General features: G+C 36.1%; 1 protein-coding gene across 1 annotated transcript in view; it reads right to left on the reverse strand.

Moving 5' to 3' along the window:
* LOC121314991 (N-terminal EF-hand calcium-binding protein 1-like) overlaps nucleotides 1-10380 on the reverse strand; it is a 67351-nt gene extending 56971 nt beyond the window's left edge. Inside the window, exons 1-3 of the mRNA XM_041248813.1 lie at nucleotides 10273-10380; nucleotides 7610-7634; nucleotides 4775-4883 (exon numbers count right to left, since the gene is read on the reverse strand). Coding sequence (XP_041104747.1) covers nucleotides 4775-4883; nucleotides 7610-7634; nucleotides 10273-10359 — 221 coding nt within the window. The 5' untranslated portion in view covers nucleotides 10360-10380. The remainder of the gene's footprint in view (nucleotides 1-4774; nucleotides 4884-7609; nucleotides 7635-10272) is intronic.
* Between the last annotated feature and the right edge of the window lie 4037 nt (nucleotides 10381-14417).

Consider the following 14417-nt stretch of genomic DNA (forward strand, 5'->3'; position numbering starts at 1 on the left):
ATATCGTACTGAATTAAAATATTACTTCCGTTGAAAATATAACACTACCAACAAAACCAACTACAGTACATCTAAATGTCCTTTCAGCTGTGTATTTTTGAATTTGTATCTTTTTTGTGTTCCCTGAAAAAACGGACAATGGTTGGAACGGGCCGAAAGGAAATAATCAGATATGTGTCTTGTTGTCACTGAAGGCAAAATTTTATAGGGTCGCATATGTGAGTGCTGACTGTAATATAAAATTAATAGAAATGATACTGTCACTGCTCCTGCAGTGGCTTTAAAAAGTACCTAGTAGCAAACAAAACCCCACCACAAAACAATAAAACCAGCTGCTGCTACAGTATTCTACAGATACCAGTGATTAAGCAGACTGGCAGTGATTTCAGCTGAGTACTGTTCAATCAGCATCCCATTCATAATTCATATGTTAGTTTCAGATAAGTAGAAACTGGAGGAAGTTTTAATATAATTAAAATGTTGTCCAGATCCTAAATGACTTAATCCCTGGATACCTGCCAAGTAATCCTGGAATGATTAACCTGGATTAAGAAACGCTTCTCATTACCATCCTTTCAGAGGTTTCCCAATGCTAGGGCCTTTTTTTAACGTAGAAATACAATCTCTTGCTGTCTGAACCTAGGTTAACCTAATTTTGTCAGTCTGGGTAGCACAGGCCCTAACCCCTTTCTTGTACACGTTTTACATCTTGCAATATCCTTCCCGAGCAACATCCCCTGCTTTACCTGTCTTGTCCGTAGCACCTGTCATTTGACAAACTTGCCAGTACCCTCATGTTTCTGTCCAGACCGTGCTGCAATCTTGAATCTGATCATCTGCCCACTGCCTCTACTATTTTCTGGTTAAGCCCCAGAGAAGCATTGTAATATTTGCTAACATACCATGATTACACAAACTTGTAGCTCTTCAAATGATCTACTGGTTTTGTGTTTTGTATGGTTTTCGGCATGTATTTTGATTAAATAAAGTATAATTACCCACCTGTACTGGGTGTGTTTTTAATGTATATTCTCTTAAAGGGTACATAAGGACCTTTTATTTTACATAAGGTGTGTGTATTGTTTTAATTTTTTTTTTACATTTTGACCACTTTTTTATACTTTTAAATTGCATTCCCTGCCCATGGACCCAGAACATGTAAGGGGTCATCCTCCTGCCTCACATAGGTAACTACATGGATTTACCAGTGATATATATTTATGATACACAGAGGTATATAGTATATAGTATACCCAGGTATATATATATATATATATATATATATATATATATATATATATATATATATATATATATATATATATATGAGAAAGGTGATATAGAGAGTTTATATAGTGCAATTCATAGTGGACAACCATCACAAAGAACTTTACAGAGGCTGTGAACTGTGCATTATATGCAGAGTCACTCACAATAAGACATTGATTTAACCTCTCATCCACAGGATGGAGCACAAGGAGGTTAAGTGACTTGCTCAGGGTCACACAGTGAGTCAGTCAGTGGCAGGGTGGGATTTGAACCAGTGACCTGGTTACAAGCCTTGTACTTTAACCACTGGACCACACTGTTTTAAGGTTTAAGGGTGGGTTAGAGTACTCGAGTACTCAAAATAATTATAATTACTCGAGCCCTAGTTTATTACTCGAGTACTCGCAAAAATTTAAATAGTATCTCTTCATGAATGTAAGTTCAATATATTGTAGCGACCCGGTCAGTTCAGGTTGGCAGACTTTTGTTTCATCTGGTCCTGTGCATTCACATTATCTGTATTGTTCCAGGGTGGGACCATATGACCAAAACACAGACCCTGTTTATTAATAAAGTAGTTTTTTTAGCGCCTGAACCCCGTCTCCATCTCCTGCTTTGAGCCTCAAGACCAGGGGTCATTACAATATTTTACTCACGTCTACCACCTTAACACTAGCCACAGAAGTTATTATGAAGGGTTGAGGTTTTCAAATTTAAATTACTCTGCATGTCTGAAAGTTATGTGCTTGTAGGTATATGACTTTTCCTAAAATAAATACCCCAACCCCAATATATATATATATATATATATATATATATATATATATATATATATATATATATATATATATATATATATATATATATAATCCTGTTGTTATCTCTTCTGGGCCTGGCAGCCATCAATTCCTTTGTTTTGTACAAGGAATGCACCAGGGAAAATATCAGTAGGAGAGATCTTGAAGCTAGCCACAGCACTTCAGCAGAAACATTTCGACCAGAAAACTACAAAGCAGCAGAGTGCTGCAGCAGCTCACCTGGAAGTTACCGAATGAAACACACAAGAGCTAACACGTTACTATCATTTTAAATTAAAAACTACTTTTGTTTTTACAGTTTTGTATGTGCATATACCAGTTTACACACTAGTTTCTTTTTAAATGTTTATTATATTTTTTTCATTTTTTGAAATAGTGCTTTATACATTGTAAGTTAGAAAATAAACCCTTTTATGTTTAATGGTTCATTTAAATAGAGCATTTCAGCTGTGCAGATGTTTGATATGATGTGCTTGAATAAAACTTTTGAGTTATATTGGGTAGTTGTCTTTCATTTTAATGTTGATGTTGTTTAAAATGTAGCTGTCACAATGACTGCCAACGGTGGTTTTAGGTAGTACAACCTTGGCGGTTTAGTGTTAATGTGGTACTTTTTGTGGCGCATATGTAGAATAATATTGTCTGGCATTAGGTTAGAATACTCGAGTACTCAAAATTTTTAACGCTTGAGTACTTGAGCACTAAATCTCTCAAAATTCCCACCCCTAATATGTTTCCAATGTGTAGTCAACCTTTTACTATTACTATTCCTTATGGCTAAAACATGGAGCCAACCAATTTCTGGAGGATTTCTAGGGATAATTTTGCGGTGGTTCTTATTCATGTTCATTTCTTATGATATCGTACATATTTTCAACTGGGTCAGGTTAAACGACTAGGAAGGCCATTGTTCTGCTGAATTTATTTAGGTTTTTCTCAAGAATATTCACGTACATGGGCCTATTCAGGTTACTTCAATGAAATGGGTCTCTCCAGGGGCACCCCCATAAACGTTTCACATGGTACGCAAAACTGAACCACACCAACATCCCATCTCATACCGATAACGACTCTACATCACCATTCTGTAAAGTGTTTCAGCCAATCAGAGTTCTGCATTTTGTTCTTTCTTGAGTTTCAAAGCACCTACACTGTCATATTAGAAAACTGCAATCAAATTACGTTACCGTTTCCCTTTCTAAAAATGAATTTACAACCGGGAGCTAGGACTGTGTGAAGAAAATGGGTTAGTATTTAGAGGCTTAGCCTCGAGGGAATGATGATGGCCTGCAGGCCAGGAGTGTTTGTTTTGAAATGTTAGTGACCTGTGGGCCAGGGCAAAGTACAGGGTCCGGACTTTATACCGCAAGAAGGCAGAGGAAGGCTCCATCAGCTCCATAGGCCCCCGGGCCCCCTGAAAACATAGAAATCCTTGTGGACCGGGCCATGCCCCCAGAGGGTGGAAAGGTTCATAACCTGGAAAGAAGGAAGGAAAGAGAATCCCTGTCTCCAGGAGCCACCCTCAGAGAGGTGAAGCAAGTCCTCCAAGGCCAGACACTAGACTGCGCCCGCAGGGGTATCTGAAAGAGTTTGTTAGTATTTTGTTTTTAGTATTTAAAGATTATAGATGACTATAGCTCTTACTGGTACAGTGAGAGAGAAACAATAGAGTCTCCGGGTGAGACAAGAAAATAGCACATGAGCTGCTAAAGGACAGTATGGCTGATGGTCCCCTCTGACTCATTGCGGCAAGGACCCCGCTTTCAATGAAGGCATGAGTAGTTGTGGCTAACTCGAGGCTGGGGAAGTGAGACTCATTCTCCCCCCATAGAGGAGACTGGTGCAGAGGCAATGCAGCAGTTGAAATATAGAGGAAGAGGAGGGAGGAAGAGGAAAAAAGAAAACGGAAGAGAAGGAACATAGATTGTGATGTGGCTTAAATAGGCAGATAGCTTTGCTAGGCAGGAGGAAAACAGAAGGAGAGCAGCTCCATTTCCTGCCCCTGAACCCCACTCCAGACAGAACAGCAATTACACTGACAGCCAAATAGTCAACAACAATAATAAAATGTACAAATGTACCTATTTCAAATACAACTTATACTAGGGGAAAAACTACTACGACAGGTATAAACTGTTATGGTGGTTCCATTTGTAATCATTACTCTCACAATCATTAACTGTCTACTCCAAAATGCAAAAACAATCCCAAAATTTCATATTACTAGTCCCTTTCACACACAAATAAAACTAGGTATTTTAAGACAATTGTGCACCATCTGTGGAAGCTGGAAGCACTTAGTCACTGTTCATTTTCAACTGGGTTAGGTTAGGTGATTACAGTGATTTTTATTTACCATGATGACAATCTTTCAGATTGCCAGCCCGAGAGCATCGTCAGAGATATGGTCATTTTTTGTGAATTTCTTCACAATATACCTAACAGTAGAGGGTGACACTGTGCTTTTCTTGGCAATTTGCCTAATCAGATCTGCACTGGAATAGACAGAATTGTAGGCTGTTACAAAGAGCAGTGCCAATCACAATGGCTAGGCTAATTGTATCTCTGTTCTTTTTGTGATGCACGATGACTTCGGATTTCTTATTTCCTGCCATCTTGGAATGATCATGAGCCTGATTTGAAACTACACATTTATTTTTTAAATAAATAAATAAAGTTCTTCTTACTCTGTCTTGTGAGTATCAATGGTGTGAAAAAGCTCCTGTAGTTCATCACCAATGAGGACTCCATCGGAAAAGTAGGCTCTGAATTCATCAAAGGAGAGCTTGCCATCATCTGGAAGGAACACAGAGCAGTCATCCTTCTGTAGCAACATTATTTAATTCATTTTCTGTGTCTATGTTATTCTATTTATCAACATAATTAATATATGCTTCTCATCATACAGTAGTTAACACATACTGTGCTGTATGGCACAAGTAAGGCATATTTTTATTTAGAAGCTAATGACATTAAGCTTTCAGTCAGCATGCACAGGTCTAGTTTGTGAGATGGACTGAATGAAGTGAGGGATTAGGCCACCAACTAGACAGTATACATGAGGGCTAACCAGCAGTATTGTAGTACAGCAAAAGTGCCTCTTATAATATTTTTTTTAGCCTTGTGCAGGTTGGAGAGGGAAACAAAATAAGATCACTAATACAATGAAATTGAAATTTGTCAAACTGATTAACTGACGCAACAGAAGTCACTTCTCAGCAATCAGACATTGCTTGATCAAAAAGGTGATTCTACAAGTTATATAAACACGGCCATATTATAATCATTGTATTTGTGAGTTTCATATTTTCTTTAAGGCGTTTGGTTTACGAGGGGTAATGAACTAAGTTGAAATGCGTCTCTTCCAGCTGTTTAAAAAGGAGTTACTGGCTGCATTGTGCAATCAGCTTGTGCTATTCAAAGTCTTACAGGAACAACAAATCAGCAACCTCAAGCTTATATCTATCAGCATGTGATGTATATAGGTGATGGAGTATCTAGCTATCCTGTGTCTGACCATTATCTTAAAAAAAATTAATGATGAAGATTGTGACAAAGGTTGGTTACAGTATGTTACTTATCGTTATTCAGTTTGGCTTCTTCCTTACACCTTTTGTACACCGAACCATTAAAAGTATTGCATTGTATGCATTTTGTATGTTCCAATTCAAAATAAATGTTAGGACTACACCAATGCAAGTATCCAACACACTATATGCTCCAAAATGGCTCCTGAAACTGCAAAGTATGGTTTATTACATCCTGTAGTCATTTAACAAGGCATACATCACCCTACATTAATCGATTCTGTGAACAATAAGACTGGCTGCTGGATACTCCATTGTCACATTTGCAGCTAATTTGTGTGCAGAGGAAGAAGGAGTTATGAAGCAATAATCCCTATGCTAACCATTTTGACACTTTTTTTTTTATAAGTCTGGCACTTAAATGTGTTAGTCATTAGTTTAGATAGATACAAAAGATTATTGTAATGAAATGCCTTAGAATAGAGATTTAGAAAATAACCTTCTATGGATGAGACAAGTCTGTATTACTTCAAAGTTCTCCAGAGTTGCTGTTTTATTTAGTTATTTATTTATTTTTGCCTGGACCAAATCATTGATTTCAGCTCTGTACCAACTGTAAAGACACTGGGATATATTAAATAAATGGTAAATATAAATACCACTTTTCTTTAACTCTCTATTAATGAGGCAGGCATTATTTATTCACCTGTTAACTAACAATAAAATACTACATAGAAAAAAAAAACTGTGAAAATTGGAAAAATAAGGTTTAGTATTTTAGGACAGTGCTGCTAAGATATAGTTTTATTATCATTTTATACTGCCCTTTATCTAAAAGAGGTAGATACAGTTTGCAAGGCCTCAAATGTTGTGCTTTGTATTTTAATGCAGAAATAAGCTTGAGGAAATAAAGAAAACTATGTAACCTGACCCTGGGTCAAAGAGTTACAGAATTCAATACAGCATTTTTAATGATATTCAGCTGACAAGATACTGAATAGATATCCATAGCCAACATAAAGGTGTTCCTTTGTGATTCCTAATCTTAACCACCGTTGCATATTGAATATTACAAAGGTTTTGGAATTGGTAATTTCATTGTAATTAATTCTTCAAGTGCCAACAGAATGAAGTACTACAATGATACAGCATAGTGCTTGTTACAAATAGAAACATTTCTTAAATGTTCAGGGGAGTTGCCAAACAGCACATGCAGTCTAACATGTTTGGCGCATACCTGTCTACAACACCACCATCCCGTTTTAGTAACAATCTTCCAAAAGGCTTTTGGTTTTTTTGTAAATATAGTTATCACGAATGGATTTTTGTTTTACACCATTTTTTCCCAATTTAGAATCAGCAATTGTATGTATTGATCTCGGTCCACCGCTGCAACCCCCATGCCGACTGGTGGCAGACACACGTGTCTCCAAAACGTGCCCTGCCAGGTCCACAACAAAGCCATCAGACCCCTGGGAACACCCAGTCACGGTCGGCAAATGTCATAGCCTGCATACGAACCAGCGATCTCCAGGCTATGGGGCGCATCCTGCACTCCGCGCGGAGTGCCTTTACTAGATGCACCACTCGGGAGCACCCTCCAAAAGGCTTTTGTAATGAATCTGAGCTCCTTTATCAGTGGTGGTGACATAAACAAGATGGTGACACTTCTTGACAATATTGAGTCACATTTTTTGTTTTTGGGGACTTCACGTTGTAAAACTCCATTCATTAGGACATTTAACTATTTAACTAAGAGACGCACAACTGAAATAAATCTTGAGGCCCACACAGTGGCTGAAAAGGCTAATTTATGTCAATGATGGGGCACAGGTCATGTTACCATGACAGCAGTTTTCATCAGTTCAAACAGAAAGCACAGAAATAGCAACCCACAATGACAACAAACAACATTACCATAAGACCAAAGGTTAATAAGGCTATACGGTTATCATGCATAACAGATCTTTGAACATTTTTAAATGAAGAACTTACCATTTTTATCTGCTCTTCTCAAGATCTGAAAAAAAGGTAACAAATTGTTGCTAAAGTTGCTATTTTTACCTTCTGACAGGTATAAATGTTTGAAATTAAAGCAAGGGTGCTGACATGAATTGAATTTCTAAAGAAAACGAATTACAGAAAAATAATTTAGAAAGTGTCCATAATAAGAGATTATTTTAGCTGTACTGGAGACCTGCTACATCATTGTGTTACTGTACATGTTGAAGAAAAGCAAGTAATTGAATAATTAGAATTCCATATGATTCCAATATTGTATAACCCATATAACTACAAAACTTTTCAAAGAGGTAGATTTAGAAATCCTGAAAAACATGTTGCAACTATTAAAGACTTTTAGTCAAAAACTTATTTAGTATTGGACTATTTTATCATATAGAACAATACTTATTTTCACTTTGTGGAAATTCATAAGGCATGATACCATCAATTGAGTAGAAATGTATTGTCTTGTATTTAATTAAAAAAGAGGATACTGGGCTTGTTCCACATTGACTGGTACAGTGGAGGCAAGGCTCAAGTTGCTGCTTTACTCTTTGACTTGTGCCTGTGATCTCCATTCCCTTTTGGAATATCCTCAGCATCCCCACCACCTAGTAAATGCACCCCCTGCAACTCTGAAAAATCAAGGAAACTTGCAACAGCACAGTTGACATCCTTCAAAAAGACAAGCCAGTGTAGTGTTTCAAGTCCCAGTGTTAATTACACAGCTAGATCATACTCACTGCCAGCAACCATTTCTACAGTAATAAAGAATCCCTACAGAGCAATGTATGTGTCACAGGCAAGTGAACATGTCTGATTCATTTCTGCAAATGGAATCCATGATCTGTATATTCTGTAACATATACATGTGAAGGAACCGAACAGGATAGCAGTATCAACCAACGATCATTTGGGTGCGGTTTTACAGTGTTTAGTAAGGAATTTGTGAAAGAAGGGTGGAATGTTTCAGTACACCATTAGGTTGGGTCAGATGTCCAGGGGCAGTGGGGGGATGGTAGAAGAAGGGCAATGCCTGCTTGCTTGCTAGATCGTAAATTCCAGGTTGAAGTGAACATAACAACCATAACAGAGGGGGCAATCATGCCCCACAGCTATCCTCTAGTATATGAGTTTAGGGGGTAGGGATGGATGAGTTGTCTGCTGCGTGCCAAATCCTGATAGGAGCAGGGGATGTTATGTGGAAACTATATAACCCATGTATGTGCTTTACCCCGGTAGAATACACTAGTTACTGATGAAGTGACTGTTATTCTCCGGAGCGCTCTGTATTTTGATGACCACTGCAATAAACCTTTGATGCAATGATCAGTGTGATCGATTGTCTCTGATCATCTCTGCACTTCGTTTTATGACCCTACACATGCTGCTGCTTCTTGCTGCAAGCCAGTTTCAGCCATGGTGGGCAAGGCAGGAGATCTAACAGAGTAATACAAGACTGATAGTAGGAGCTTACTTAGCAGGTGTTTCTGCAAAAAGTATGCATCATTCTGGAGAAAAGACTTTTCCTTTTATAGTGTAATAATGACAGTCCAAAATACAGGGTGAAAGCATCTCCAGATGAGACACATCCCATTTTGCAGCACACTATACACTGTAAAGCTAAAATTAGGTAAAGCTGTATTGTTGATAGAAAAAAAAAAAAATACTTCAAATGCTTATGAGAAGTCAACTACAGATTTTCAACATTATCCTATGGGGACAAGGGGAAGACAATCACAACGGGATCTGTAATACTGCATCTATTTGCAGGGCAGTCCTCTTCCCTGGGTGCTTTGAAACAAATTTAATACTGGACAGCATGATTTTGCCATTGTGATAAATATTTAAAAAACATGTTATTACCCAATAATAAATGAGTTGACTATGTGTTGAATTCTAGTATATGATGCTGGATGCCTAACATTTCAGTTTAAAGCAGTTTTTTATACAACAAATGAATAAATGTGGGTTACACAATGTATTTTTGAATTGCTACAGGCAAGCTTTTGTTCCTGGGATTACATTTTCAATGTATACAACAGTTTGATTGACATATTTAAGCTGTATAATATCGTCTCCTTGGTCACGCCATGTTCACAATGCATATCAACTTAAACACCCAGGTTAGAATGACATTTAACCAGTCAAAATAATGACGTCGTACATCAGAAACAGCGACGCCGCTTCGACTAGTCCATCTGCCACTCAATTCGATTCTGTATAATTCAATCAACCAATGCCACATTTCAAAATGCCTTTCAGCATAACTCATACAAATAAGTCTAAAAATGTATTTTACATATATATTCTATGATACTACATTAACTTATTATTATATATTTGACCACAGCTTAAAATGCACTTTAAAAACATGATAAAGGTCTAGGTTTATTTATTTATTTATTTTTTGTTTTGTTTTTCAGGCGAGTTTTTATCATTGAATTGTAATATATTCATTGATAAGTTATTAATTCAAGCCACTCGTTAATTTTTTTTATTTTAAAAATCTATATTTCATAAGTCAGAATGTGCCATAATGATGCTCCTTGTCGTACTTGTTGCTTCCTTGCTTAGTTTGTATGTGCTACGTTGTTTCAAATCAGATTAACTTTAAACTTACATAAATAACGATTAAGTTTATGTACACTTACATCAATAAAGATTGACATTCCTTTCTTCAGTTCCAGTGGCGAGCTTGCTTCTTTTGAAAAAGATTTATCTTCTTCTGAGAAATCCATGTCTTCTACCAAAAAAAAAGCTTTTAATCAATCAATATATCTAGATATATATATATATATATATATATATATATATATATATATATATATATATATATATACATATATATATATATTAGTTATAATATATAAAATTATTATATAATTATTTAGATTATTTTGTCTACAGCAACAAAGACTTTCTACAGCAGATCCGTATGACGGTAGTTATAACACGCCCGAGTGATGCTATGCCTTTGCTGGCTTCTGTTCACTGTGGTTTCTGCTGCTGTTTGTGAAGCTCTGTTCGCGATGCCAGTGTCGTTGCTGAAGGCTCCAGAGACTCGGTTTCATCGACTCATTCACAAATACAGAATTTGGTCAGCCATATACTGTATTCAATAGGGAGAGTCACTCAGTTAAATTAAACAGAGTAGCACAGACACTCCATTGTTGCCTAAAGGAATACTGAAAACTATGATTTGTAGGATTTTTGAAATGTGTTAATTTGCTTTATATGGGTTGTTGCTAACACTGTTGGCTTTACCAACGTAATTCCCCCTCAATAAGAACCGTATAGTTAATAAATAAATAAATTAATAAATAAATAACAAGTCTGATTTGTTCATTTCTATGATGTCTAATTTGAAATACACAAACACGTTTGGAAATGGTTATGTGGTCAGAACATCCCTTAGAGAAAAGAGAAAAAAATTGCATTGAAAAACATTATGATAAATTGCAATTATCTGTCTGTTGTTACATATATTAATTTATATAATAAAAAAAGATACTGCTGTTAATCCCATCGTTTTTATGTGTATATAAGTGTATATACATAAAGCTTTGATACAAAAAGGGCACATAACACCCAAAACTAAAATATGATAATGCGACAGTATGTAGGTGTGTGTGTGTGTGTGTGTGTGTGTGTGTGTGTGTGTGTGTGTATAAACAAAGCCCCGTATTATATTGTATTTATTATACTCATATATTTAAGGATTTGGGGTTTCAAAGAAATCCTAGAAAATTCATTTTAATTTTTCACTCTCATGTTTACAACTATTTTGAGTGGTTCTTGTAACAATTGCTGTGTCTGTGTCCAGTTATTTCTCCTGAGTTCAGGAGTTAGAAGCATGTATTATGAACTAGATCAGCCAAAGTGTCTCCATAGAGCCAGCATATGTATAGCCGATAACATGCAACTAAAACAGAAGTGCTCCTCCCGGACTCATAAAGCACCGTGACTCAAATGTGTCACAGATAACTAAATGAATAAGTAAACCCAGCATAGATTAACTGCAGTAAAACGCGTTTAAAAGTCTAATTTGATTCTGGTTTTACTCTTAATAATCAATAATTCTAGGATACCACTGTGTACAATTAAGAAATATGTAATATAAAACATGTCTGTGGGTGATAAAAGCTCACAATGGAAACAAGACCCTCTACCAACACATGTAAGCATGAAGCACGTACAGCAGCACGTCGACAGCCCTGAGATTCTGCTCTGTCACTAGTATGCTATTGGCATTCATTAATTGGATAGCCTGGTGCACTTGTGATATACAGTATCCCTAGAGGACACATCTGAAGGTCAGGTAGTCTAGGGAGTTTTACCATGTGAACTGACTAGGACTGATTACTGTCTTCGTCTGTGCTGGCTCGATAAATCCATCAAAATATCTTGTAATGCGTCATTAGGGTATTTGTTCCATTTTTATGAACGAAAAATAATAGCAAAGAAAAAATGGTTAAGAAGATTATTATCTTATAAAATCATGTTGGCAGTATTCACTATCTGATATTGATGGAAAAACTTGATACGTCACAAACATTTGATTTTTTAGGAAGTTGTATTTGGATCTTAAGAAGCAAGTAAAGAAAATGCAAGTGTGGGTTATCAAGTTTTTCCAGGATACCCCTCACTATCAAAATGAAATCGACCGTACAATTGTTTGGAAGTTTGTTTTTTCGAGTGATTTGAATGGTTAAATTATACCTTATATGTTGGCACAACTCATGACTCTTGGGTCAGTAAGTATATTACCTGTATGCACACAGTAATGTAAATCTGCTCCTACACGATTTAAACTGCTATGATCTTCAAGACCATTAGAAGCTGCAATAGTTCCCTCTAGTGGTGGTATTGCAAAGACAAACAATTGAAGCAAGCAATCTATACAGTATCAGAAAATTGTAAATTTCCCCAAATGAAAACTAAACAAATAAGCAAGGACTTTCTACTCCCTGTTCTAACTGCCTTGTATAGTTTCATTATAATTTCCAGATGCTTCATTCCGTCGCCTCACATACCAGAGGTTCTTACAAACTTTGATTTCAATGCTGCAATTTTAAAACTCTGCAAATGTTGTCAACAATTAAACATCTCCAAGTAGGAGAACCAGAGGATAGTTGTATTTTCAATAATAATAATAATAATAATAATAATAATAATAATAATAATTGAAAGATACAGAAACGCTCTACGGTAATGCGAGTCTAGGGTGCACGGTGTCTCTAGGTTAATCAGAAAACAAACTAGTCAAGACTCTAAATAAAATTAAATCTTTTATTGTACAGCCTCTCAGAGGTCATTAGCCTCAAAATTAGGAATGCTACTTGACTCAAAGGTTTAAAGCATTGATGCCAGGGTTGCATTATCCCAATGAATAAAATCCATGAATGAATGTGTTACTTCAAGGAGTGAGACTGATACATTGAGGTTAAAGTTTCACAAATGAATGAATATGCATTATACATGTGTGTGTGTGTGTGTGTGTGTGTGTGTGTGTGTGACAGTAATTTGTTCCATATCATAGAAGCATCTGTAACAACTTGAACATAGTAGTCAGCCACTTCCTTGGTTTATTTAATTTAATTTTATAAAAATCCTTGTATAACTGAATAACTAGGTCTCAGCATTTCCAATTTGGGAATCATTTCAGGACACAAGGAACTAATAAAGCATTAAACTATTATAAGATGAGGGAGAACTTAAATTAGCTTTTAATTTTCTAGTGGTCTGCTGGGCATTTGAAATAACTAAACAGTCAGTTTAGATTGAAACCAGGTTTGTCCAGTTATTTCACATGCAGTTGTTCTTAGATTTAAAAGGAAGCAAAGTTGTGGATTTGTTAAAGTATTTCAGAGAAGGACAACGTATAACAGAACTATTTACAATCACAGATAGCCCTACACTTAATATAATTCAAGAAAACATATTAAATACAAGCATTTAGTGAACATCAGCCACGAATGTATACGATAAAGACCAAAATACCCAATTTCTGGTAGTTTAACAAACAATCTTTATTAAAAAAAATGCAAAATGACAAAAGTATTGACACCTTTACATTAAAGGTCTGTAAATATGTAATATAACTTATTAAAACATATGTCAATTGATTGAAAACTATTACACAGTAATTAAGCTGCATTATAAAGTCAATTAAAAGAGGTCATTATTCCCAACATCTGTTCAGGAAGAACCTTTTGGCAAATTACGGGTACGAGTACAGCATGTAGAATCGTCCCAATAAACTAGATTAACAGCCAAGGACTTAAAGAAAGATTTAAAAGTATCAGGCACTATAGTTCACAAAATAACTTTACAATAGCATCTGAACACAGAAGAGTTGTATTCAAGTAAACTTCACTGCAAACCACTTTTAAAGAAAATTCATAAAACAAATCGTCAACAATTTGCCAAGAAATATGAACAGGAATCTAAAGCATTCTTCAACAGAATTCTCTGGGCCAATGAGACTAAAATACAAATTTTCCCCAAAAATGGAACACAGTATGTTTGGAAATTAAAAGGGACAAAATTCAATGAAGAAAACCTTGTTCCTACCGTTAAACATGGTGGTTCAATCATGATATGGGGATATTTTAGAAGTTCAGGGACAGTGAAGCCTCCCTTCCCGGCCCAAGACTTCGACCTAGACTGCTGAGTTTTTAAGGGGGGAGGTGGCAGGTGTACTTTGCACAAGGGGGGGTATATGTGGCAAAGATCCCCGCCCCTGGGCTATTTATTTGTGTTGTATGTTACGTGTAGTGTGTTAATGTTGGTGAAT

This window comes from Polyodon spathula, chromosome 4 (assembly GCF_017654505.1).
Source record: "Polyodon spathula isolate WHYD16114869_AA chromosome 4, ASM1765450v1, whole genome shotgun sequence".
NCBI classification, from domain to species: Eukaryota; Metazoa; Chordata; class Actinopteri; order Acipenseriformes; family Polyodontidae; genus Polyodon; species Polyodon spathula.